Here is a 27,749-nt window from a genome sequence, read left to right on the forward strand (position 1 = left end):
AAAGCATTTGTGCAATAAATCATACAGTAACACAGTGAAAACACAACAATAACACGCCACACAGGTTTAGAAAAATAAATAATATTTATCTGAATTCAATAAGGTAAAAACGACAAAGATCCAATAAGCACAAGTTGAAATATAATTTTTGAAATGTTTAAAAGAGTCTTAATCCTAAGAGATAAACAGTTGTCTCCTTGTTACACACAGTACTTGGTATGCATCAAAAATAACGACACACGGAGATCGCAGAGGAGGAGGTGCATTGAAAAATAAGGTGCTGCATCAGATTTTTCAACACGGCACAGACGATGCATCGTTTCTTTCCACGCTGCAAGAGGTTTGCATAATTATTCGACACGCAGTCTTGGTTCCTCACTGTGATGCGGGGATATTTTGACGCCCAGGGATGATGCGTGGGAGTCCTTGATGTGCTGGAAGAAGGCACAGGTGCTGCGGTGATCCAGTAGGCGCGCATAAAATTTTTCCATTGCAAGGCAGGCGCTGCGTTACATTTCCAGTTGGGATGGCGGGCTGCATTGTTCCTGTGGGCTGTGCAGCGATTTCTCTGTAGCAGGGCAGGCTTTGTGTTGTTTTCGGCAGACGCACAAGGATTTTCCTGAAGAGATTAAGGCCCTCATTCTGACCTTGGCGGGCGGCGGAGGCCGCCCGCCAAAGTCCCGCCGTCAGCTTACCGTTCCGCGGTCGAAAGACCGCGGCGGTAATTCTGACTTTCCCGCTGGGCTGGCGGGCGGTCGCCTTCAGGCCGCCCGCCAGCCCAGCGGGAAAGAGGCTTCCACGATGAAGCCGGCTCGGAATCGAGCCGGCGGAGTGGAAGCTGTGCGACGGGTGCAGTTGCACCCGTCGCGTATTTCACTGTCTGCGCAGCAGACAGTGAAATACATTTAGGGGCCCTCTTACGGGGGCCCCTGCAATGCCCATGCCAGTGGCATGGGCACTGCAGGGGCCCCCAGGGGCCCCGCGACCCCCCCTACCGCCATCCGGATCCCGGCGGTCGGACCGCTGGGATCTGGATGGCGGTAGGGGGGGTCGGAATCCCCTCGGCGGCGCAGCAAGCTGCGCCGCCGTGGAGGATTCAATGGGGCGGCGGTACACTGGCGGGAGCCCGCCAGTGGTGCCGGTCCGACCGCGGCTTTACCGCCGCGGTCGGAATCCCCATTGGAGCACCGCCGGCCTGTCGGCGGTGCTCCCGCGGTCCTCCGCCCTGGCGGTCTTTGACCGCCAGGGTCAGAATGACCGCCTAAGTCTTTTTGGCCCTGAGACTTCAGAAAACACGAGATAAGCTCAATTCAAGCCCCTGGAGAGCACATTTGGGGAAGGCAGAGTCCTTCTCAGAAATGTCAGAGGCCAGATGGGCAGCAGGGCAACAGCAGGACAGCAGTCCTTTTCAGCAAAGCAGTCCAGATGAGTCTTTTGGGCAGCCAGGCAGTTCCTCTTGACAGGATGCAGGTGTAGGTCCAGAAGTGTCAGAGTTGATGGGGTCACAGACTCAGTTTATATACCCAAAAATGCCTTTAAATTGAGGAAGACTTCAAAGAGGGTTTTGAAGTGCACAAATTCCCCTTTCAGTTCAGTCCTGTCTGTCAGGGTCCCAGTAGGGGGGTTGGCAGTCTATTCTGTGAGGGCATGCCACTGGCCTTTGTAATGTAATTGTCAGGCCCTCCACTCTTCCATCCCAGGAAGATACATTCAATATGTAGTTGAATGTAGATGAGACTGAGTGTCCTGTGTTTGTAGTTGTCTGGGTGAAATGCACAAGGGAACTTTCAACCAGCAGAGACCAGACGTTGATTGGAGACAGACTGTAAGGCACAGATGGCTTTAAGTGAAGAGAAATGCTTACGTTCTGAAAGTGGCATTTCTAAAGTAGTAATATAAAATCCAAAATCATCAATAAGCAAGATTTTCTATTACCATTCTGGCCATGCTAAATATAACCTGGTTACCCCTTTCAGATCAGAATCTACCATCAAAAGCTATATGAGGGCAGACCTAATACTAGTCTACGAAAGGCCTCACAGCAGTGGAAAACAAGTTTAGGCGCTTTTCACTACCAGGACATATAAAACACATATGTACATGTCCTACCTTTTACCTACATAACACCCTACCCTATGGGTTACCTAGGCCTTACCTTAGGGGTGACTTATATGTATAAAAAGGGGAATTTAAGGCTTGGCAAGTACTTTTAAATTCCAAGTCGAAGTGGCAGTGAAACTGCACACTCAGGCCTTGCAATATCACGCCTGAGACATGGTTAAGGGGCTACCTATGTGGGTGACACAATCAGTGCTACGGGCCCAGTAGTAGCATTTAAGTTACAGGCCCTGGGCACATGTAGTGCACTTTACTAGGGACTTATAAGTAAATTAAATATGCCAATTAGGGAAGAACCAATGCTACCATGTTTAAGGGAGCGAGCATTTGCAGTTTAGCACTGGTTAGCAGTAGTAAAGTATGCAAAGTCCTACAACCAGCAAAAACAGTGTCAGGAAACTGGAGGGAGGCAGGCAAAATGTTGAGGGATGACCACCTTAAGGCTGTCAGGTGTAACAAAAGGTCAAAAGGCTGACTCCAGTTTGGGCTACAGGAACACATCAAGCTTCAAGAGTCTTTTTTTCTGCTGACCAGTTCCAACTGGAACTTACCTGGACTATACCGCTGACCTGTGCTGCAGTGAATCTTGATTTTGCAAGTGCTGGCCCCAAGGCACTGAACTCTTGCTATGAGAGCTGGCGTAGTACCTGGACCAACCTGCCAAGCTGATCCGCCTAAAGTGTTTTTGCTACAGAGCCAAAGATTAAGCTTGATCCCACTACATTCTTCTATTCAGCAGCAAATCCAATTCAGCCGGGCCTCATGGCGAAGGTATCCAGTCTGTGGGGTCCTCTTTGGCTACAGCCTGCAGCCTTGCCCCACTGGAAGTACTTGCTCAAAAAATGTGACTAAGTCTGAAGTTAGAAATCTTCAGGAAGGTTCAAAACGTTTCTGGCTAATGAAGGACATTTTCTGAGTGGGAAATTCAAATTTCTCCTTCTCTGAGCTTTCCTGCCAAAGGTCAACAGCTTCACCAAGATGCTGTTCAGCAGCTATCCAACTACATGAAGTCCTTTTAAGCCACAGCCTGCTGCCATGCCCCACTGAGGACATTTGACTTCCATTCCAGAGATTAAAGCTGACGGTAAAACTTTTCACTAAGAAAAACCTGGTGCCTGTATTTACTCATGCTTCATCGCAGTTAGCCTTAAACCTTTACCTTGACCTGGACAAACAGATGACCGCGGTTGGTGCTTAACAGTTTAACAGTTTCTGCTGCCAATTTGACCCTTAAGCTTTAAAAAATCATAACTCTGGTTCTACTTATTAAATTTCTGTGCTTTCTATATAATTGTCTTGATTATAATATTCACAATTCAATTGTTTTGGGATTTTTCTTGTGCTGTGTTTGACTTTATTATTGTTTGAGTACTGCATAAATATTCTATAACTAGCCTCTAAGTTAGGGTTATCTGCTCTGTGCCAAAAGGTCCAGGGGTTTAACCTCAAGTTAATTTAGTAACTTTAATGGTTCACCCTGACAAGAATTGTGTTTGTTATTTGAAGTGGGCATTTACCTCCTCAATGCCCCTAATTTCTTACAGGACCTCTTTTATGTACCATATCACCAATTTCATCAGTACTTAATGCTTAGAAATGATTCAGAAAGCAGAGCTGCACTACAAGATTTTCCTGATTCAGTCTTTCTTTACCTCCTCAAACCTTTCTTGTCCCATTTCCCTATGAAGGGATATCACATGACCCAGGGATAAAACCCTTCATACCCTTCTCTGTCCTTCCTCCTTTAGTACATTTACCAATTTCAAAGAAGATAGAGGAGTGAGGGCACTAAAATCATTACCTATTTATTTGTCATTTACCATGGGCTATGCTACCTGGTATTGGCTGGACCATGTCCCCCCAATCTGATTGCTTTTTTTTATTACCTCTCTCCTAGCCGTGGCTTAGCTGGTGGAGAGTGGGGCTCGCTGCCTAGCCAGGCTTCTTTGTTCTTAATTTTTTCATTGTTTGTTCTTGACACATAATGCTCCTAACTCAGCTGGCATTTTCTTCTTTGCCCTATGTTCAGGTGAGTAGGGTTGAGAGTGTGGCTCTCTACCGGGGTCAAGATTGCCCTGTTTCCTTCAAGGTGAGTCATTTTGACAGTCTTCTGTCCACTGGTATTTGCTCCCTGAGAGCCCTTGGCCTTCCTGGCCTTGGAGGCACCGTTCCAACCTGATGCCTGGCAGTACCTAGTACTGCATCCAAGGCAGATAGTTGCTGGGTGGCTGCTAATCCCCTTTATGGGTAGTCCTCCTCTTTGGTGAGTATCAGCCTAAGGGCCTTTGGGTCATCTGTGGGAGCCTAGGCCACTAGGAGTTGCAGTGGTCTGTTTGGGTGTCAGCGTCCCCTCTGTGCCCTGCCTTATTGCCCTGAGGCAGTCTTGCACCCTTTTTTTTCTCAGGAATCTCTCCCATGTTCCTTGGCTTTGGTTGAGGCTAATGGGTAGGCATTTCCTGCCTTGGAGTATGTTTTTCATTGGAGCCCCCTATTCTCTGTTGACTGCATGAGAAGTTTGAAGACAGAATACATTTTGGCCAAGATGAGCTTAGTTCCATGGGACTTGTGGGACGTGTGCCTTGTTTCTGGTTGCTCTTTCCTTTTATTTTGGTTTTGCTTCCTGTGATTCTGGGCTGTGGTTTACTCCTGTGCGGTATCTTTGGTGTCTCTATGGTGTATCAATCTGTCTCTTCCCTTGGCCTCTCCACTTTTTGTCTCAGAAATGGGCTTGGGCGGGATCATCACCTCCCTTTATCTATGCAGGAACTGTGGATTGAACTTTTGGGTCCCTTGCCTCTTTTTCCTGTTGGCTAGCCTGATACTTCCAGTCAGATGTCATGGGGAGTCTGTAGAGCTTTGCACATTCCATTTTTCTTGATTTTAGGGTAGAGCGTTGAGTTCCCACACTGCCCCTTGCTTGGCCGTAAGGCCCAGGGTTGATGCCCACCTTTTATTCCATTCTTGTGGTCTGCCCTTCAGATACTTTTTTTCCGTAGGGAGTGGGATTAAACATTTTCCAGTTCTAAGTTTTTGCTAGTTCTTTGCAGGGTTATGATTAGCATGCCTATTTCCTAATGTTGTGGTCCCTCCTTTCTGGATTGGTCTGCCTCTCTCTTTTGTGTGGAAGCTTAATTCAGGGCATGTTTGGGCTTCCCCTGACTCATTCAGGGGTTTGTGTTAATGTTTCCCAGGCTCAGACATCCAGACTGCCTTCTGGACATGGCTGCGGGTTCTTTTATTTGGCATTCTGTTCCCTGCTTCTTCCTGGGTTTCTGGGCTGCATTTGGACTGTTTCTTGTGTATGACCTACCATTACACAGTCACAACTGTGCTTGGGTCTGTGGTATGGTTCCTTTTTGTTGAGAGTATACTATGGTTTTGTTATTGTCCTGGTTCAATGTTTTGCCTAATATTTTTGCTCTTTGGTAGGTTGGGGGCAGGTGTTGTTTTTGACATGCTTGCCTTTGCTTTCACATCTGTTTCAGGGTTCTGTTGTTGCTTTCCTTGTTACTCTCTGGTTGAAATCCTTTGCCATGTGTAGGGGAGGCTGGATTCTTTTGTCTCCTTCTTTCCTGTGGTTTTGGATCATAATTTTGGTGTGCTGTGCACTTTGTATTAGGCTCTGACCTCTTTTCCTTGCTTGGTCCTATTGGTGGTTGTTTTTAGCATGTTAAACCTCAGTTTGTGTGTCTGTATTCCAGTCTCATGCCAGTGTTTGCGGTTAACCTATTGCCTCATTTATGAGTCCTAGCCTCGGTCTGTTCAAAGTGTGAAGGTCCTGGTGTCTCAGGGAACCCTGGTGATGGTGTGCCTATTTTGAGTTTATGGCGGGCACAATGAGCATTTGATCCGTGTCTCTGCATTCGCTCTGCCACATAGGGCATCACATTGAGGCATATAAAAAAAATATCTCTGAGACTTCCTTCAGTCTCTGGTAATTGTTGTGCCTATTTTTGGTTTCTGGTAGTATGCAAGGTTGTTGCTTTGTATTGGAACTGCTAAGTTTCCATTTTATATGCCTGGACCAAGGGTGTCATGAACCCCCCACTTTAGTAACTACAGCAGTGGGGGGGTTCTTTATTGCCCTCTTCTGTCTTCTGCACAGCAGAAAAAAAAGCTAATAAGTAACACTATAAAGAAATACAGCAAAAGTAGCAGAGCATGCAGTAGCAAGGAATAACAGAAGAGGTGTAAACAGGAAAGGGAAGGAAGAAATGAATCCTGAGTTGAGGGAAGGATGGAAGGAAGTTATGAATGGGTGTGTGAGTGAATGATCGAGTGGCTGGATGAAAGAGTAGGTAGATGGATAAGTGGGTGAGAGGATGATTAAATGGATAGGAGAGCGACAGGTGAAATGATGACAGAATAAAAGAATAGATGAATCAATGGATGGATGAGCGCATGGATAGGTGGATGGATAGGTAGATGGAAAAGTGAAAGGATGACAGAGTAAATGGGTGGATTGATAGATGGATGGATAAGTTGGATGGATGGATGCAGAATAGATGGGTGGATGAAATGAGGAAAGATTGAATGAAAGATAAAATAGTCAATGATAGTACGTAAAGATGAAATGTTGGTTATCAGTGGGTGGATGGAAGTATGAGTGGGTAGATGGATGAGGCACGGGAGCACCTCTAGGGAGAGGTGGGCTCACTTCAACTTCCTGCTTGGTGCCACCAGAGCTTTTATTTCAAAGTGGGGAGTATTTTAATTTTCTGGCTACTCCCTTGGTCAGGACAGTTGAGAAGTGCTGCCCACAACTGTTGGACTTGCTCAGAGGGTTCCTTCTGCCTCTTGTGGTGGAGTTTACTTAGGTTAACTGGGCTGTTCAGTCTACTCTTATCTGGGTTCTAATTCAGTTATCCTTCTTCGTTATATATTGATTTGGCCTCCATTTTGCTTCCTCTGTACTTGGGACATGGTATATGTTGTGTCCTGTTTTAACTTTGTTTGGCCTGAGTCTCTAGCCTTCCTGTTGGTTTTTGGGATTTGCCTGATTTCTGCCATTTGTGCTTTGTCATGTTTTACCTTGAATTACCTGGATGTTTGGCCCTCTGCACCTGGGTTCAGGTTGATCTTGGCTTTTCCATATGCTTCCTGCTGGGCTTGGTGGTTATGTCTTTGGCTGCAACTGGGGAAGTGTTCTAGTGTTATTTTGCTTCTTGTTGATTACCATATTGGTACTTTTTCTCCACCTCTCCTGGCTCTTGTTGGTGTTGGCAGGGATGCTTTTTCTGTGTATCCTGTTTGCCTTTTCATTGTGCTACTGGGATGCTTGTCATCCCAGAGCTTTCCCTCTCAATTTGTAGACATTATTTCACTGTATGGCTACAGTCTCTGATCAGACGGTCTGCGTGCTAGGCTCTTGTCGGCCCATTAGTCTTCCTGCCGATTTGTGCTGTTGTTCTTCTATGAAATCTATGGCTTAGCTCCATGATCCATGGGGAGTCTGACCTTTTAGTGGTTTTGCACACTCTTGGCTGCAACACTCCCAGGTGCATTTTTTGCCTTTTCATTTGTATTGCTTTAAATCTACCTAATGATCCAGGACTGTTAGCTGCTTCAAGCACTGCAGCATGCCTCGGGGTGCTGCTGCACCCAATGGAGTTTTCCTCACTGGCCTCTTACTGTCGGCCTCTCTTTCAGGTGAGAATTTCTAAGCTTAAAGGGCTCAGTGTTGCCTCTGTTAGTAGGGTACAACTGGTTTTGGCTTATGCCATTCCCCTTGATGTTTTCTTCATCCCTGGCTGGTTGAGCCTGTCTCTTCCATTCCTTGCTTGTTGATGGATTTTGGGAGTTTTTTTTACCCTATTGCAGTAGTTGACTTGGTCTACCCTTGTTCCGCCTCACTTTGCACTGGGTTGACCTGTGGAGGGAGTGGCTGCTATTTCTTTAAGCAATCTTTGCTGTGCATTGGCTATGGCTGCTTCATAGTTCGTTCTTTTTGCTGTTGGATTGCATTCAGTTCTTTTTTCTGGTGACTATTCATTCAATGCTGATGTACTCTGACTTTGTTGTGCTTTTTGCTTTACCTTGAGGTATTGTCGACATGATTTAGTATCACGTCATGGGCTTAGTCCTTGGTATATCCTAACTTTGTAATGACTGAGATGAGAAAAGCTTGAGGAAGGAATGCGCAGATTACCTACATGTATTCTTCATTTCTCCAATTACCCTTCCTCGTCCCAGTACTTGTATTTCTACCTCCCTTTCCTTTCTCACAATCTTGGTCCCTCATGCTTGTGGATGTAAGGAAGTGGTGTTAGAGTCTGCCCCTTTTTGGCCTTTCGTATTTGGGAGAGTCCTAAAGGGAAAGGAGTGAGGAAGGTACTGAGGGTTTCCTTTGTAGCTTAGTCACATGGGCCCATATATATACTTTTTGAAGCACAACTGCGCCAACACAGTTGTGCGTCAAAAAATTTAATGGTGGCTAACGCCATTCCAAAGCGCCTTGTGGGTGCCTTATTTATTGAATGACGTTAGCCGGCGCTGCGGACTGGTGTGCGTCAAAAAAAATGACTCACACCAGGCAGCGCTGGCGTAGGGGAAAATGGAGGTTGGGCATCAAAAAATGGGGCAAGTCAGGTCTGAGGCAAAATTCAGGCCTCAACCCGATTTGCGCCATTTTTTTTACGCCCAACCTCCATTGACATGACTCCTGTCTTAGCAAAGACAGGAGTCATGCCCCCTTGCCCAATGGCCATGCCCAGGGGACTTATGTCCCCTGGGCATGGTCATTGGGCATAGTGGCATGTAGGGGGGCCCAAATCAGGCCCCCCTATGCCACAAAGAAAAACGAAAAAAAATACTTACTCCAACTTACCTCAACTTCCCTGGGATGGGTCCCTCCATCCTTGGATGTCCTCCTGGGGTGGGCAAGGGTGGCAGGGGTTGTCCCTGGGGGCATGGGAGGGCACCTCTGGGCTCCTTCTGAGCCCACAGGTCCCTTAACGCCTGCCCTGACCCAGGAGTTAAAAAACGGCGCCCATCAGGCTGGGCGCCATTTTTTAAGGCCTGCCCCCTCCTGTGCGTCAAAATGACGTCAGGGTATAAATATCGGGCACAGGCCTTAAAGTCATTTTTTGGAAGGGAACGCCTACCTTGCATATAATTAACGCAAGGCTGGTTCCCCCTTCCAAAAAATGACGCACATGGTGGAACTTTGACGCCTGCGGGGTCGGACGTCAAAGTATAAATATGGGGCAGGGTTTGCGCCGATTGTGCATCAAAAATGTTGACGCACATTCGGCGCAAACAGAGTATAAAAAAGTCCCCATGGTGTCTCGGGTAGGTAGACACACCTCACCTTTTAAGAACTGGGCAGAGAAAGAGGGAAAGGAAGGGGTGATCATACCAGGTAAGAAGTAATTAGCACAACAATCCATTCATGCAGTGCTTAATTTGAGTCAGTGGTTGTGGGTGGGCTACCGGAACTCTTTTTTGGGTGCTGGCAGTTATTTTTCTTCACCAGACTTTGACCCTGAGCAAGAGAGAGGAAAGCACAAATGGAGAAAGAGGAAGACGATACAAATTGAAAAACTGTGACAAAAAATAGAAAGCAGGAATGAAAAAGAACCCAAAAGAGTGAAATAAAGGGGCAGGGACTGTTGAGGGGTGGATGAAATAGGCTGAAGGGGGAATCACATTGTTTTAGCCATGGTATCTGTGCTATTCGACAGGGGAGTAGCTTGGTCAGTAAGACTGAGGGTCTGAGCTTCAGATTTTCCGACAGTCAAGCTGGCATACAATGTTAAACAAGCATTTTCAATGCAACAGGTGTCGCCTTTGCTCTTATTCTTGGTGTGGTCTCCCTTAACTTTTTGCCTCTATTTCCCAGGTTGTTGATGTGTGCTGGACTCTGTTTTTGCTGTTTTTGTTACTCTGGGCACTTTACCACTGCTAACCAGTGCTAAAGTGCAAGTGCTCCTATACAAAATGTGTATGTAATTGGTTCATTCATGATTGGCATGTTTGATTTACTAGTAAGTCCCTAGTACAGTGCACTAGAGGTGCCCAGGGCCTGTAAATCAAATGCTACTAGTGGGCCTGCAGCACTGGTTGCGCCACCCACATAAGTAGCTCTGTAATCATGTCTCAGACCTGCCACTGCAGTGTCTGTGAGTGCAGTTTTAAATTGTAAATTCTACTTGGCAAGTGTACCCACTTGCCAAGCCTAAACCTTCCCTTTCCTTACATGTAAGACAACCACTGAGGTACGCCCTAGGTAGCCCCAAGGGCAGGGTGCAGTGTATGGTTAAGGTATGACATATAGTAATGTGTTTTATATGTACTCACAGTGAAATACTGCTAAATTCGTTTTTCACTGTTGCAAGGCCTGTCTTTCTCATAGGTTAACATGGGGGCTACCTTTAAATATTATTAAAGTGCAGATTCCCTTTGGGAGAGGATAGACATGTGGAGTTTGGGGTCTCTGAGCTCACAATTTAAAAATACATATTTTAGTAAAGTTGATTTTATGATTGTGTGTTTGAAAATGACACTTTTAGAAAGTGAAAATTTTCTTGCTTAAACCATTTCTGTGACTCTGTCTATGTGTTGATTCACTGTCTGGGTCAGTTTGACAGTTGGGCTGGTTGCACCTCTCACTAGACAGTCACACAAAGGGAGCTGAGGTGTAGCCTGTATATCCTGATGAGCCATCTGTGCTAGGGGGGAGGAGTGGTCACTCACACCTGAAAGGGCTGTGCCTGCCGTCACACAATGCAGTCTTGAACACCCTGGTGTGTGTCTGGGGCCTGGCCTGGGCAAGGCAGGATTTCACAAACAAGAGAGACTTTTCTTTGAAGTAAGCCTACTTGAAAGGGCAAAATGGGTATAAGAAGGGCACCCAAAACCACAGACTTTAGAACACTTCTGGAAACCAAGAGGAACCTCTGCCTGGAGAAGAGCTGAAGACCTGAGGAAGAAGAGTGGCCCATCCTGTGACTGTGCTTTGTGGAGCTATCCTGCAGTTGCTGCTTCTGCCTGTAGTAGAGGACAAAGACTGGACTTTGTGTACCTTCCTTCTTGTGAAGAACTCACCAAGGGCTTGACTTAGAGCTTGTCTCCTGTTGTTTGAAGTCTCAGGGACAGCAAAGACTTCTCTCTGCCAGCACCTGGAGCCTCTGCTGAGACTCCTACTCTGCCAAATGGTGTCCATCCAGTTCCTGGGACCCTGAAAGGAGAAGCTGGCAGTCCAAGAGTGAGAAATCCACGCACCGACCGCCGTGTTGGGAAAATATCAACGCAACTCTGATCCGCGGCTGAAAAATCGGTGCGCTGCCGGCTTCGTGGCTGAAAATCAACGCTCACCTGCAGTGTGGCTGGAAGATCGACGCAAGCAGCTGGAGAAATGACGCGCAGCATCACTGACGGAGGCGGATGAGATCGCAACCCGCGCTGTGTGGTTTTCGGATCGTCGTGCGGCAGGATTTCTGATGCAAACATCGCTGGGCATGTAAAAACGACGCAAGGCCTGCCCAGACCCAAGAGTGCAGTTCGAATCGACGCATCGCTCTCCTGCAGAGAGAAGAAACGAAGCAAGCCGACTCGACTGAACGAGAAACATTGCAAGGTCTCACTCGTGAGTGATATCTACTCATTGCAAGCCCTTTTTGATGCACACTCGCCTGTGCGGGATTATTTTTTACGCACCCAGATACATTTTCACGCTAACAGCGTTAGCGTTGTGTTTAAAATTACATGAAGACTCTTTTTGATTTTTAATAGATATCTTGACTTGTGTATTCTGGATTTTTGTTGTTTTAGTCTTGTTTTGTTTGGATAAATATTTTCTATTTTTCTAAACCTGTGTTGTGTTATTTTGTAGTGTTTTCATTGAGTTACTGTGTGTGTTGGTACAAATACTTCACACCTAGCACTCTGAAGTTACGCCTGCCTGCTCATGCCAAGCTCCCAAGGGGGTGAGCGGGGGTTAGCTGAGGGTTATTCTCTTTTACCCTGACTAGAGTGAGGGTCCTTGCTTGGACAGGGGGTAGCCTGACTGCCAACCAAAGACCCCATTTCTAACACAGCACGATCGCACTGCGTGGAAAATAAACAGATAAAGTAGTCTGGACACCATGCTGAAAACATTAAGCCTCGTATGTTTTTAGTGGTTTACTGGTGCTGTGTAGATGGACTGAACACCGGAAAAGGCATGACGTTTACATGCCTTTCACAAATGAAAGCAAGCAGATTTGAACAGGGAAGCCCAAAAACCAATGTAAGTGACTGACGTGACATGGGTGTGGTTGGAAGCCCAAAGAGAGATTACAGAATGGGACGGAGCGCTTTGCGCTCACCCATAAAAACATTATACAACAAGCAGGGTGCATGAGAGGGGCCTAAGGAGCAGCAGAAAGGAAGATGAATGCAGTTTGATAGGTGTGCTAAGAGCGGAAACAATATATTCTGTAAAATAACCAATATTTGTGAGGACTTTTAAAACTCACAGTGAGAGTGGGTGTGCTTTTTTGTCTTTGTGTATGTAAAAATTCCTGCTGGAATTCGAATGACAGCTCAGAATACCTGAATGAAAGTACCTGTATCAAACTAAATACCATTTATTAGGGGGATGTAACATCTCAAACACCCCCTAAAGCTACGCCCCTGCTCTTCGACCTTATACAGAGTCGTCAGCGTGCATCCAAGCAACACGCTGGACCCTGGCACTTATTGTTTTACAAATTAAGCCCTGCATTCAGTAATGGACTTTTGACAAAATAAGTCTGCAATTAGAGAGAGAGGTACACAGTAAGGATATTGGTTACACGTCATCCGGATTGCAATTGAAACAGTCACCAAACAAATCACATAATAAATCGATTTAACACTTAAATAATGTATGGTAGCACTCATGAAAAGTATTCTAAATCCTTCTATAAGTGATGCATAAGGCATCTGCACAGTTACCTATATTTGAACTGCAGAACAGCACCACAAGACAACGGTACTGTGGCTAGTGGGCTTCCTACTACAGCACTGTACAGCTTACATTCTCTTCAGTTCTGTGTTTTGTCTTTCAACACCATGCCCGCGTTTGTCTCAGGTCCCCGTCACCTCAATTTTACTGTACCTGACGTGTTTGTTTTTAGTAGTGGGAACATTTAGTAGCTATTGGAAATGTCGTTTTTGTGATGACCTGACCACTCAGTGACAACCCGTTCGTCCACTGCAATTATCTGTGTCCGTACATATCTTGACTAAGGACGAGCATTTAAAAACTACATGAATTTGCAATATCCTCATTGTCCAGGAGGGGTGTCGCTTTTTTATGAGATCACTATCTAGCATTAATTCACATAGATACAAACCTATTTTGGCGCCAATCGAGACCTTTCCAATTTTGGAGTCTAAGACCCCATCGCTGTGTTCCACTAAAAAGGCAGACCTTGGCAAGCATGCAAACATGTTCTTTTATTAAACAGAAGATCTCCACGATCAAGCCCACCAGCATTATGTGCACATCCAAACACTTCTCACAACTAAACAATGCTAAACTCAGTGCAAATAGTAAAAGTGTTAAAGTAAACAGTCGTGCAAGTGACTGACAAACGATGCATTTTGCATTTATTGTATAGAGTTAATTTCTATTTTGGTCATGGCCGCGGTTTGTTAGGTTTCTCTATTTCGGGTTTGTTTGCTGAACTGAGTTTGGCAGTTGTTCAGTCAATATTCAGACATAAAGTGTTTAAGATTGTCGGCAACCACTGAAGGTTGTTGAATAATCGTATCCTATGTGATTTCAAGGATGGGTGGCATGTTTGCTCGTAGAGCTGCTAAACCGTGAGCAATTCCTTTAGGAGAAGGTGTTCAGTATGACAGTCTATTTATACCTCACGGAGACAATGAAAGGAAAATACAAAGCTCTGCAGTGTGAGTAAACATGGCAGCCAGAAATAGCGTGCATGGCGATGACACATGATGTGTGAAGTTAGCAATACATGCACTATCTCTAGGCACTGATGAGAAAGAAATCTGCCAGCATGCCATCTACACAACCAGACAAATCTGCTAGAGATTAAAAGACGTAAATCTAAAAACGCACTTTTTGGAGAAACCTTCTCATACAATCCTTTTACTAAATACGATCATTCACACTGCGCATTATTTGCAGCAACCGAACCAAAAATCTAAATATACTTGTGCGGCTCAAGTGCAAAGTCCACAGCACATAGTATGTGACTAATTATATTGTTATGGTATTAAGTATTTTTAGGGTGCACGTTCTCCATTTCTATGGCCAGTTGCGTTGAAACCTTTTGAACATAAGTTCTGGACGTGGGAACGAGAGAGACAATATTTTACTACGAGTGCAGCCCTTAGAAGAAGAGCTGTAATTTTATTTAAAAAGTCTGCTCACTTGCTGCACGTTTTAATGTAAATAGAGGGAAACAGAAAAATACAAGTTTGAATATTAAGCAAAGAAACAATGCGAGGCAATTATCTCCTCCTACCCCACTGTCTTCATGTGCTCCCCCCATAAAGAGTCATCGTCCAGATTTTTATTTTCTACTATACTCAGGACACCAATGGTTTGCATACTTAATAAACGATACGCAGAATCACAGATTAATTGCGTCATTTGTCTTTGATCTTGAAAGAAACGGAGATGATAGGCTCTGTGAAATTAAACAAGTTCCTGGGCTCAGCCCAGGTGGTCATCCTGTCAGGGAAGCAGTAACACCTCCCCACACTCAAGGTATTTGTCCTTCTCTAGGAGTAGTTTTCACACCCCAACAAGCAAGCTATTCAGCTGCCGAAAATTGATTTTATCATTAAATTGGATTTTGAATAGCTATTGGAAACAGTCTGAATTAAATTTTTACCTGTTCCCTAAGGGAATTAGCATTAAAAAATAATGTAAGCCGGTGTTTCCGTGTGAAACAGCCGGCCTTGCTGCATTGACAATAGATTTTTGTTTTTTTCACACTAAGGATATGTTTAAGATTACACTTTTACATAGCCTACTTTTAAATGCCACCCAGCCTGTATTATGGGCGATAAGGCCTACTTAGGAGTGACATAAATATTTAAATAGAATATTTTGACCTGTAAAAAAGGTTTTCTGTTAACATGTCAAATTTGCAGTTTAAAAAAACTGCAACAGCATGGCTACACATAGTAGGCCTGTAGTCATGCTTGTACTGCTACTGTAGAGGATAGCACAATGAGTACTGCAGTCTACTTAATATATTTAAACTACAGCCCCTGAGTACACTTTGGACCATATCCTAGGGACCTATATGTAAGTTGAATATGTTAATTTGGGGTATGCAATTTCATTGTTTGGAAAGGAGCAGCGTTCTATAGCCACAGTCAAGGCGAAAATCTGGGGCGGCTAACCACGGATAAGATGGTAATTTCCCACACTGTGTTTCCTTTATACTTTCAAAGGGAATACAGGTGAATGCCATCTTGCTATGCTTTGTTGGATGGCACTGGTAACACATTGGCAATAAGAGATCAACTATTCCTTTTTTCTCTCGTTCTGTTGGTAAGGAGTGAAATACATAAATAGTAAATCTCAGATCAGCTCTATGGATATAAGAGTTTTTATGAACCATTAAGTCAACCTACAAATTCGGTAGCACTAGTTCAATAAGAAGGATGTCAGACTTTTGGATAATTTTAGAGAATTGGTTGGGAGATTTAAAGTCACTGAGGATATGAAGGTCGTGTGATTATCCCTTCCCTCTGAAAACTGAATCTGGGGAGTGCAAACACCCTTTCGAGATGGTCAGTATCAACTCAGATGGGCAGTTTATTTAAAAGTTTCTTTAAAGGGCCTCAATTATTTTTAATCGATATCTGAAGATTGTATGAGAACTAAAAGTAAAGAAAAAATGACATGTATTAATCCTTATTGAGTTTTGCATAGATACTACAACTCAACAATCATATTCAAGAGTTGAATTATCAACATTGTGAAGAGAGCAGTCACCTTAAATTTCATCCCAGTATTAATTCTTTGCTTGACCTTTTTTTTTTTTTTTTAAGTTTCAATTTAATAGAGGCTATTATTACATTTAAGCCATTTAAGGGTAGCGTGGAATACATTGTCAGCATTCCAAAACAATAAAGGCAATTCAGAAATGCATCTCTGAGTGGGTGAAATAGTAATTTAGGAGTACTGCTTCCTCTACTCATAAATGCCTTTTCGAATCGGCAGCAGAATGTTAAACCTTTTCATATTTGAGAATAACCAATTACACCCAAATGACTACATGAGAACTTAAAATATAAACAATAGGTAGCATTTGTTAATCCTCATTGAGTTTTGCATAGAAAACAGTCATATTCTGGACCAAAATTAATGAAACTGAGATGGTAGTTGTTATCTTTAGTTTCATTCTAGTATTAATACTTTGCTTGAGCTAATGAAAAAATATTATTTAAGAAAAAGTATTAACTACATTTTTAGCCATTTAAGGTTACTGTGGACCACTTGTCAAAATTCCAAATCAATAAAGGCCATTAAGAAATGTATTTGTGTGTAGGTGAAGTAGTACTGCAGAAGTACTGCTTTCTCTACTTATAAATGTCTTAGTGAATTTGTCGCAAAATGTTAAAGAAATCTATTAATGTAGACCAGTCATTCAGCATTATGTGACCTTTTCACATTTGGGAAGCACCAATTAAACGTGAGGAGGTAAAACAATATTTTTACTCACCCCCACTGCAACGATTCATCTGCTTCGTGTTAAAGTTAAATATCTTTATTGAAAAGAGCATTTCCTCAATCAAATCCTTAATATGACTGTGATACCCTGCGCTTTGATGCAGTATTTTGCATACCTAAATCTCAGACTCTGTAGTTGTTTTTGTTTTGTCTGAGTCTTTTTTATAAGTCAATGCCATTCAGTCTTACCATTCTTTTTTTTTTCAGGAACTTTAACAGTAACCAGGGGTAAGACAGAAGAACTAACAATATTTTTGCAACGTTTAAATTATTTGGTGTTTTTAACCAATTTGTTGCCCAGACTTTCTCAAAGCATTTATGTGGCTGTCTCTCGGGTTATTCAAGAATGGCATTGTCCTCCCTTTTCGGCTGGCAACAAGATTCAAGCAGAGTACAGCTGAGCCTGTACACTTTCAAACCAAGTCTTATATATTATAAATGAGAGGGGGGCACATTTGGACCTGCACCCTAGAAGATGTGGCCAGGTCACTTTCAATTTTTTGGAGCAGACTGCAAAGAAGAGAACTGTTTACCTTCATGAGGGCTTACCATTTTCTGCACTATGATGTGGCATTTCCACTTTATGAGTAGATAGCACAAGTCTGAAAGGAAGGGTATAACCACAGCATTTAGATGAATGATTCATGATGAAACTAGACACCGATGGAAGCCAGGAAAGGGTTCAAAACAATTTTGCATATATTGTAGTATGTTAGTAATGTGCTAAGATATGGTATGTTATAATATCTGGAATTTGTGTAGTGGGCTGCTGGCTCTGGTGAGGATTCACAGCAATCTGAAATGTCTGCAGCAGATTACTGGTGGACCTGTATATTTGGTTAGATACGTGTGTGGTGGTCGTATGACCCGTTCAGATACGGAAAGAATGGTCACAGTTCAACTGCCCTTAGCTATAATTTGCTGTTAAAGTAGTTCACATGTTGATCAGCCCACTTTCCTCAGCAATTAGCAGACTGCTTCTGCAATTTTTTGTATATGGAGTTTGCAAATGCACCAGCATGTGGCTACTGTTTTGCTTCAGTAGTGGTTGTAGTATGACCTGTGTGGGGACTGCTGGGTGTTGTGCATGAGAACCTGAAACTTGGTCTCAAATTTACTAAGGGCTGGCGTCGCCATTGCATCATGTAAGGTGATTGAAAGCAACTCAAGTCATATTTTCTGTGCCACGCAGAGCCACCTTTTATGTCTCTGTGTGGCATAGTAAATCTGGAGTAACAAAAAGCAGCACAAGCTGCTGCCTGGTGTTACTCTGCTTTAGAAAGACATTATAATGGTGTTTTGCACATTCTCATTTTTACTAATAGTAAACCTGAGAATGCGTCACAATGGTACACCATCCCAGCGGAGGGCGTAACGAGGAGAAATATTCGTAGTTCTCATTGTTATTTCCTCTTTCTATGTGTGCTGAGTTCTGCAGCACATATAGAAAGAGGAACATTCCTCAGAGGATTGTTTTTGTGCAGGAAGAAGCTACTTCCTGCACAGTTATCCTGCCTATAACAAAGGCTCTCTTGCACCATGGCGTTGGCACCTGGCAGTCACAAGGGTGCCTGGCTAGAGATAGCAGGAATGTGACATATGTTAGTAAATATGACACATTCCTGCCCTCACATTTGCACTGCGCCAAATATTAGTATGTCTGGCTCATGGCCTGCATGAGTCGGAGTAGATATGCCGCTCCTGGTCACTACAGAACACAGGGCCAGATGTAGCAAAGGGTTTTTCCCATTCTGTGTCAATGGGAAAATGTGTTCGTACATATGGCCCACAGATCCGATTTTGCCCTCTTTTAAGGCTATCATATAACTTGCACGTAGATAAGAAGTGTGGTAGCCAACCACCACGGAGCAGTGTGTTTGCTTGTATTTGGAGTGTCATGAAGATTAATCCTTTAAAAAAATAAAAGCCCGTCTCTTTTTAGGTGTTATCCAAATACAAACGATAAACAAACAAACGTGTTTATACATGTACACTGTGTACACACATTTGTACGCCGAGTCAAATCAGCAAAAGGTGTAATGCTTGGTTCCGTGACAGACTGCTTCCCTGTTTCTGCTGCGCGTCAGTCAGTCTCATTTGTAGATTTATACAATGTCAACTCAAAGGGACGAATAAATTAAGAGTGAGCATTCACTTACCACAATTGCGTCATCCGTCCATGCACATAGGACTTACTGCCAACCGGGTGAGAAGCCTCGCACATCTTTTGTAGTCTGTTATAAAAAGAAACAGCCATTTAAACAGCGACTGTGGTGATGGCTGACTGTCACGATAAAATAATTTCAACACGAAACTCCTTCAATTGACTTATAATTATTTTCTCTTATTTCAACCATAAAAACCTTTAATTTGGTTCTTAGTGAAATACATGTACACAATCACATTACAGCTTTATTTTTATAGAGGCATGGCCAGACAACCTTACCTTATATAAATATTAATATCTAAAAAAGTGGCTTCTTGCACGTACGATTTGGATTCTTTTAAAAGGCAATTAATCTAACACTACGTGAACTAGATCAGACACACCAAATTATAGATAGTTTCTGTTGATAACAAAAGCAAAGCATTTGCAATTTTAAATAGTATGCACATTTCAGCTATTCGTCTACGTCGTTAAAACTAATGTATACTCATTTGAAGCTCACTTTAAACAGTGACATTGACAGTCATTTTTAGGGATGGCTAATATATTAATAATGGATGCAGAATGAATGGCAACAGCTCAGCAGCCCTCTGCCATTGCTTGTTGTAAACTAGTTCAGATATTGATCAGCTCACATTTATCAGCAACTGGTTGATTGCTGCTGTGGTACATGGCAAATAGAGTTTGGAAATACACTGGTATATTGCAATTTCATTGGTTCAGCACTGGATTCTGTAGGCATTTTCTCCGCCGTGCTATGGGGATACGTGCCTCAAAAAGTTGGTATTGAAGTACTCTTTATATGGGCAGCATGGCTGTTCTAAGTTTGGTCATGCGTCAAAGAATGAGTGTCCAGCATTAGCCAGATAAGTTGCTCTGTGAAAGTACAAAAAAGATAGGGCTCTTTGCTTTGGCCCTTGTACTTATGCATGTGGAGTTCTTTGCCGACAAATCAAGGCATGCAAATGAATTGAGTCCTCTCTTTTGCCACTGACCCGGGAATGTAAGTAGCAGGACGGCAAAGCATTCCAGTGGCACATTGCGTTATATATCTGTGGCCACCTTGGTGCATAACCCCAAGTGCCAGTTGCAGGCCGCCATGAAAACAATATAGGCTGAAGCTTTGGGAGCCTTTATAGGGCAGATCACCGTGGGTAACTCTTCCTGTTCCTCCCAGAAAACACGAGGAGCATCAGAGGAGGAAATAAAAAAAGACACACTAGAACCTCAACTTCCTGAAATTCACTGTTTTTTGATAAAACACAGACACCGAGCAGAACTGCAACTACATTGGGAAGTGTATGTTTTTCTATGTATAAAAAGGGTGCACAACTCAAAACCTACCAAGGGTTTAGGTATGCAAAATACTGCAACTGCATCAAAGCGCAGGGTATCACAGTCATATAAAGGATATGATTGAGGAAATGCTCTTTTCAATAAAGATATTTAACTTTAACACGAAGCGGATGAATCGTTGCAGTGGGGGTGAGTAAAAATATTGTTTTACCTCCTCACGTTTAATTGTGGTTTCCCAAATGTGAAAAGATCACATAATGCTGAATGACTGGTCTACATTAATAGATTTCTTTAACATTTTGCGTTCACTTGGTTCCTCCCTTTTACTTGCCTTCCACCCAGCAATGAAACAGGAGCTGGTTTGCCGCCCTAGTTTGTATGTATAAAATATGCATTTCTCCATTTAATTCTACTGTTGTGCCAGGTGGACCTGTTGCATTAAAAAATCAGTGCACTATGGGTTTTGCTTCGGTGACTGTGTGCAGTGGAATGTATGGGTTATGGCTCTGTTCATTGTTGCCAGGTTTAAAATCGAATATAAGAATCATCCCTGCAGAAAAGAAGCCCTAAAAACTGTAACAATTTCTTTAAGTGCTTACGTTGAGAGTCACTACATTTTAAGAGTTACATGGAGCATCTTTACACTACAGGTACATTTTCAATCTTTTACTACGCAGGTAAGTTAGTATGACTGTTGCAGCAGTGTGGTCAAATAAACGGCAGGCTCTGTCAGCTGTTGCTGGCATGGAAACTTGAGTAATGCTTCCCACTTATTACTCCAAAATGTAAACTCGCCACGCTCCAGGAAATATAGTTGGGAATTATTTATTGCATAGTTAAGCAATAAATGAATATTTACTGCTGAACCTCTAGGAGTGTGGCGAGTTTGGGGAGTTTAACTTTTTGACTAGGCTTTATCTTTGGCACCACTGGACAAATCTTCACAAAATATTCCAAACAATGCCTTCTAGGGTCTTGTTGTGCATGGAAAGATTTGGGGTGATCCATCAAGCGGGCACCAAGAAAAAGAGAGGGTAAACGAAAGTGCATTTCCCATGTTAATTTCTATAGACTCTTTAGATACGCCTGGAGCCCGAACCGCTGAACGGAATTACACCAAATTTGGCAGAAAGGTAGACTTAGGTTGGCAGATTACCCTTTTCTTTATTTGGTGTAAATGTGTTCAGTAGTTTAATAGAAATTATAGGAAATTCAAATTTGTATAAATAGGGTTGTGATGACTTTGGGAATACTGTCGATCGCGTGCTGGCGCTACAAATTCAATCAAGAAGTGAGTCAATCTCATAATCCTGGCCCTGGGGACCACCACCTTCCCGGGTCCAAATTGAAAAGAAGTAGGGCTCGGCCCTCTTGTGGAATCATATATAGCTATATATGGTGCCTGCATATTTTTAAAATTTTGCCAGCCCCTTTGGCCTACTCCCACTGTGGCTTAGGGTTGGGTGTTTGTAGGGGGTGGCCACTGGGCCTGGCTGAAGGCCAGGCTTTACTGCCAACTCCCATTGTGCATGACCACAGGCCATGCGTGGCTTGGGTCGTTATAAGTGAGTTGGCCACAGGCCAGGCTTTGCGGTCTAACCCCACTACGCACGGCTGAAAGCCATGTGTAGTTTAGGATTGGGTGGTTATCTGCTTATGTGGTTGGCTGCAAGGGCTGGCCACAGGCCAGGCCTTGAGACCAACCCCTGCTGTACATGGCCAAAGGCCTTGTGTGGCACAGGGTTGGGTGGTTTTAGAAAGTTGGCCACAACTAACGCCCTCGCCATGCACTGCTAATTACCCCACATATTACATGAGTCATGACATCTTTTATGACTTCATTGATAACATCACCCTAATACCTCCAATAAAATTATTGATGAGAAAACTGTGCATGGTGGAGGTATGAGTTATAGTTACCTTAGGGCGCGAGTTATGGTTACTTGAGATAACCATAACTATAACTGCTGAATTTCTATAGTTTTGGGTGAGCAAATTCAGAACCTAACTATAACGTCTCTTTAACCTTTGGTGTTTTAAATATAGTCAGGACCTAGTTCCCATAGGAAAAACGGTTTTTGTGTGACAAATCTTCACAAAACTTTCAAAACAAATACAACAGTCAGTTCTGATGCTGTCTTGAAAGTTTCAGGGTGATCTGTCAAGTGGGGCTAACAAAAAGGGGGGTCCCTAACCACATTTTCTCCATGCATTTTGCCACAGGGATTTTGATCATGACTACAGCCTGAGCCGCTGGACAGAATTACACCAAATTTGGCAGAAAGTTAACTCTTGGTCCAGAAGCCTGCTTTGGTGTAAATCAATTAAGTAGCTTGTCAGTAGATATTCAAGGAAAAAGAAATATAGTTTTCTAGGGATGTGAATCCTCCGTGGGTCCAATAGTCCCTGTGCTGATATCTGATTGGCTACCAATACTTCAACTAGGAAGTGTTGGCAGACACTTTGGGACTGGGCTTCAACTGAGTCCCAAAATAAAACATACAAAAAGAAAAGGGGGTAGGGTAGGAATACCCTGACCCCATAGCCTTAGTGCTGGAGTTCCCCTGGGACCCCACCAGGGCAAAAAGGTATTTAAAAAAAAATCCCAGGTACATGCAGGCTCTTAAAAAACACAAGGAGGCAGCAAAGGGGGCCAACAATCTTGGCAATGAGGCCCATAAACCCTGTAATGTGGCACTGAGTCAATGTGACAGTGTTTCACTTGAACTGGTAAACCAATGTTATGATGCAATTTAATACATAATACACCATGGTACTGTCCTATCACCACTTTTTTTTTACACATGGATATTATTCTTAGGGTAATGTATTGCCTGCAATCAGGGAAATTAGTTTCTTTAAAAAGTTGATCTCATTCTAAATCACATTACAAAAGAGGCCCAGCTAAAAGAACTACTACAGGATGGACAGGAAAAGGATTTTCCTGTTAGAAAAACCCTCACCCACCAGGGTTACCCCTTGGTGGCATGCTTCATCATTTGGTTTCTTCTCGTTCCGCTACGGAGCGAGGCGTGCTACAACCATTTTTAGGGATGGGAGCACTGATGTAGTCTTGTCAATGTGAATCACAGAAGGGACAGGAGTGGTGGGGTCTTAAGTGAGTTAAAACTAACTATCTCCTAGTAATTCCAATGATTTAATAGTTCTCTTGTAGGCGGTATGATAAAAAAGGGGCTGCGGAAGTGGGGGATGTAATGTACCTGACTTCATAGACTACTTGTTTTGGAACCTTACCCCTAGGCTCCTCTTCAGGCCCAAGGTGGACTCCATGGTGCCACTCCTTGTTTGACTACCTCTAATGAAAGCATAAATAATACATGCTCTGTGATATGGTGCAATTCACCTTACTAATGTGGTGTCATAAGATGATACCTATCGTTTATGGTGTCCGTCATTGATACCTTTGGAAATACAAGAGAGGCATAGTTATCATAGCGTCCATTTGTAATGGGCTGCTATATATGTTGTTTGTGGGTGTGGTGCCACCTATTTGCAAACTGCACCTCACTCGTGGGAAACGGCACTCGTGAATATCAGGACTGAGAGGCTAAAGTACTCTCACAATCAACAGTACAAGACATACTACATTTAAAACATTTAAACATGTAAACATGTGAAACACACTAAACAGCACACATGTGGTGCATGCATAACCTACTCTGTAGTATTTGGATTCTCATATCATAGCTCCTCCGGGAGGGGTGTGTGCTTGTAGTCACACTCTAAAATTTGGCAAAGTTTTAGAATCGATTCATCTTACCTTATCTGTAGCGCCATGTAAACAATGTTCAAAAAGCACTTACTTCCTCAAAGCGACACTCCCGCTCTGTACCTAATGATCACCTCCCCGGGGTCTGAAACTTGAATGCTCACATGGGAGTTTAAATGTGCAGAAGCTCTTGCATCTCGGCATGCTAAAGTGTGCAGTACTAGACCTCTAACTTCCCCAAGATGGCGGCCTCCTGTGGAACGAAGTGGGGTCCGCGATGACCTTAACAGTAGGTAGCCCTTGTGGGTGCCTGTAATTGCACAGAGGTCATTGGGGCTTCATAGGCTTACAGAGGCAGAACTGGGGATTCTCGTATTGTTTTGATAATTATTTGGGAGTTTCTTTCTTGTGTTTGATAAAGGGTTACTCGTTCCCTTCTTAATGTGATGGTGTCATATATGTGAGTGGCTAATATTTATTGTTCAGGATTTGCTCTTTGTGACACTATGGAATGTAAAGGAATGAGATGGACATGAGACCTTTTGCGCTGCCTGGGTGTACGATTCATTTCAGGAAATCTATATCCGACTAATGATAAATGTGATATTAATACTTCATCAGCTGTCTCCAAGGTATCTTCTCATTGAGGCCAAATTGATGTGTAATTTATAAACCCATTGTTGTTCTTTTTCGAACAGTGTAGACTCACAATTAATCTCTTTATGGTGTTTTAGGATAACCCACTGGTAATCCTCCACTGTGTGTGCTTTCTCTTTGAAATGAGTGGACATTTTAGTCGTAGTCCGTCCACATCTCAGGTTAATACAGTGTTCGCAGATGCGAGTCTTAACCTTGCAGGTGGTCATCCCCACATAAAGTAGGTTGCATGAACAAGTGATCATGTATACTGCTCGCTGTGTGTTACAATTGAAGAAGTCTCTAATGTCCCGTGTTGTGCTGCTGTTAAAGGTGACCTGTTTAGTGACCTTTGTTAGATGCACACACTACAGTTCCCACATGGATAATGTCCATTGTGTAGTGGCAGGTAGTTGATATCTTCTGGTTTACTACAAAAATAGCGTGGGTGGGTATGTATAAGCATGTCTTTAAGACTCTTTACCCATTTATGTGAAAACATGGGTTTGGGAATATTTAATGAGCCACTATTGAGGATGCGTCAATGTTTGTTGATTATCTTGCTTACTTGGTTGGAAGCTATGTTAAATGTTGTGATACTTATTGGTCTTTCCTCCCTCCCTTTTTGGGGAGGGGTGTCCAGAAGGGCTTCTTTGTTGTTACTGCGAGCTCACTTCATGGCTCGGTTGATTATTCTTGCAGGGGGTATTTCCTAGCCTCCAGTTCAGATGCAAGACTCTGCGCTAGTTTTTTGTAATCTGATATCTTTGATCAATTCTTTCGCAATCTGAGAAATTGTCAAAACAGTAGGTTCTCTCTCAAATGGCAGGGGTGAGCACTATCAAACAACGGTAAACAGTTTTTGGCTGTTGGTTTTTCATGGGAGGCTGTTTTAGGAGCACCACTGGTGGCTATAATGTTTAAACCCAGGAAGACCAAATGTTACTTCCTCATCGTGTGAGTGAATTTCAAGAACTGGCCCTGTCTGTTTAACCACCCTAAAAATGTAACCACTTGTGTCTCATTCCCTTTCCAGATAACCAATACGTCATCAATATATCTTTTCCACAATACTATGTTGTCTCTGTACGGATTGGTGGTGTTTAGGATTCGCTCTTTCTCTAGATGATGGGAGGTGTGAAAGATGATTTTTTGTGTAGACCTGTGTCTTCCAGTGCTAAATTGTCTGCTGGTGGTTGACCTTCAAAAAAAGATCTTAGCTTGATCTCCCTAATAAAATCATTTACTTCAGAGCAAAATCTGAATTTATCCAGGGGGCCGCTGGGACAAAACCCATACCCTTTTCAAGGACTCCTGTCTGTGCATCAGTCAATGGCATGTCACTGAGATTTACTATTAGACTGTGCAACTGCTTTGGCCTGCTTGATTGTCCAGACACAGTGTACTCTCAATTATCATGCTCTTTCTCGTCATCGTCACTGGATCTTAGTCGGATGCCCATTCTAAATCAACAGAATTTTCTTAGCCTGTGTCCTTCACTCAGTAAAGGTTCTGCTGACACTCTGATATCCAACAGTAGCTTTTGTAAATGTCTAAGTGATTGGAGCCTTAATAGTCCCCTTTGGTTCCTGGTCATCAACTGCTGTGCACCTTGCATTCCACATTCTAGAGCTTCTCCTTTCAGGGTATGGAGCTCGTAGAGTTAGCATGAGAAATATTTGAAAGTATGTCAATTGTTAACTTGTACACTACCTATTCAAAAGTGTATGACACATGTAAATATTATACCCTTTAGGCATCACATGTATTTAGACTAGGTTGCCCCATGTGGTAATGATATATTGTTCATTTCCTTTGATGCATAGTCATGAAGAAAGCATTACTTGCATGTTGAAGGGTGGAGTTGTTCAGATGGGAAGACATGGCGAAAGAAACAATCTGATTCTCAGTTTCCTAAACTGTAGTAGGAATTGTTCTTGTCTGAAAGTTGGTTTAAATGTTTGCTGTTTTATGGGAAAAAGAAAATTGTTTGAGGTTTGCAGAAAGCAATCATATGGAGGCTTTTAAGGTCACTTGCAGATGGGAATGATCTTTTCATCAGGGAAAGTCGACCCATTGGCAAGGAGGGCTTTTATCATAAGGCAGAAGTAAGAGAAGGCTCCTTGAACAGTCCTTTGGATTCCAGGTAGACACAATGAGGGTTGCAGGGGAGAAAGTAACAAAACCAAAAGCAGGAACAACAGTCTAAGCACTGTACTGTGTAGTTTGTAGATTACAAGAGGGGACCTTTCTACCCCACCCAATTTGATATTTCTGCACTCCACACATGAATGAATCATATATGCTGGAAGTAGGGATGCTGCTGGTGCTGCAGAGCCCCAAAATAACCCATGCTGGAGTTCAGATGCATGAACCATAAAAATGTTTTTATATTTTATTTTTAACTTGTCCCATTTGCTGTGCATTGAAAGACAGAAGTACAATTTCAGGCTCTATCATCTGTCAAATCACTGCTTATTACTTTAACATAGATTAGTATGTACTTTTCCTTCTCTGGCTAAAAAAATAGAAACTTTTTTAATGTGAAAATGTGACAATCATTTTGGTTGCAGGGAGTGTGAAAGGAAAGGTTGTGAGATAATATTTTTTTCTAACAACAACTTTTAAATACCTGTATGTGAACTGTACAAACATTTCAAAATACTTCAGCAGTTAAGAAAGCACAAATGAAAAAAACTTTGGCCCTCATTACAACCCTGGCAGTAAATCCCGCTTACCGCCCTGCTGAAGGCCGCCAACATACTGTGGCCGCGGCGGAAATCCACTACAGGTATTACGTCCCACATCTCGTAATCCGCCACTATGCAGACACCCACACAAGTCCGCCACACCAAAGGTCAGTGATAAACTGGTGATACCAAAACCCACACCGTCACGCCAACAAGAATAAGCCCACACTATCACGACCCACGAATCAACGCAGTGGTCTTTCAACCGCAGTAATCCATTGGCGGTACACACCGCCGTGCTCAAAATACACACACACTTACAAAACACAACCACACTGGACAAATAGAAATACACACACCTGATACACATACACACACCACACCCACACACTCACAACACTATAAAACACACACCCACATTACCCA

General features: G+C 43.1%; 1 protein-coding gene across 10 annotated transcripts in view; it reads right to left on the reverse strand.

Annotated features, from left to right (window-relative positions):
- ALKAL2 (ALK and LTK ligand 2) overlaps nucleotides 1–27,749 on the reverse strand; it is a 333,889-nt gene that overhangs the window by 165,192 nt on the left and 140,948 nt on the right. For all 10 annotated transcript variants that reach the window (XR_011203861.1, XR_011203862.1, XR_011203863.1 and 7 more), the window contains one exon: nucleotides 18,964–19,038. Coding sequence is in view for 7 of the 10 variants with exons in the window: in XM_069235847.1 (XP_069091948.1) it covers nucleotides 18,964–19,038 (75 nt within the window). In the remaining 3 variants the exon portion in view is untranslated. The remainder of the gene's footprint in view (nucleotides 1–18,963; nucleotides 19,039–27,749) is intronic.

The sequence above is a fragment of the Pleurodeles waltl genome, chromosome 5 (genome assembly GCF_031143425.1).
Source record: "Pleurodeles waltl isolate 20211129_DDA chromosome 5, aPleWal1.hap1.20221129, whole genome shotgun sequence".
NCBI classification, from domain to species: domain Eukaryota; kingdom Metazoa; phylum Chordata; class Amphibia; order Caudata; family Salamandridae; genus Pleurodeles; species Pleurodeles waltl.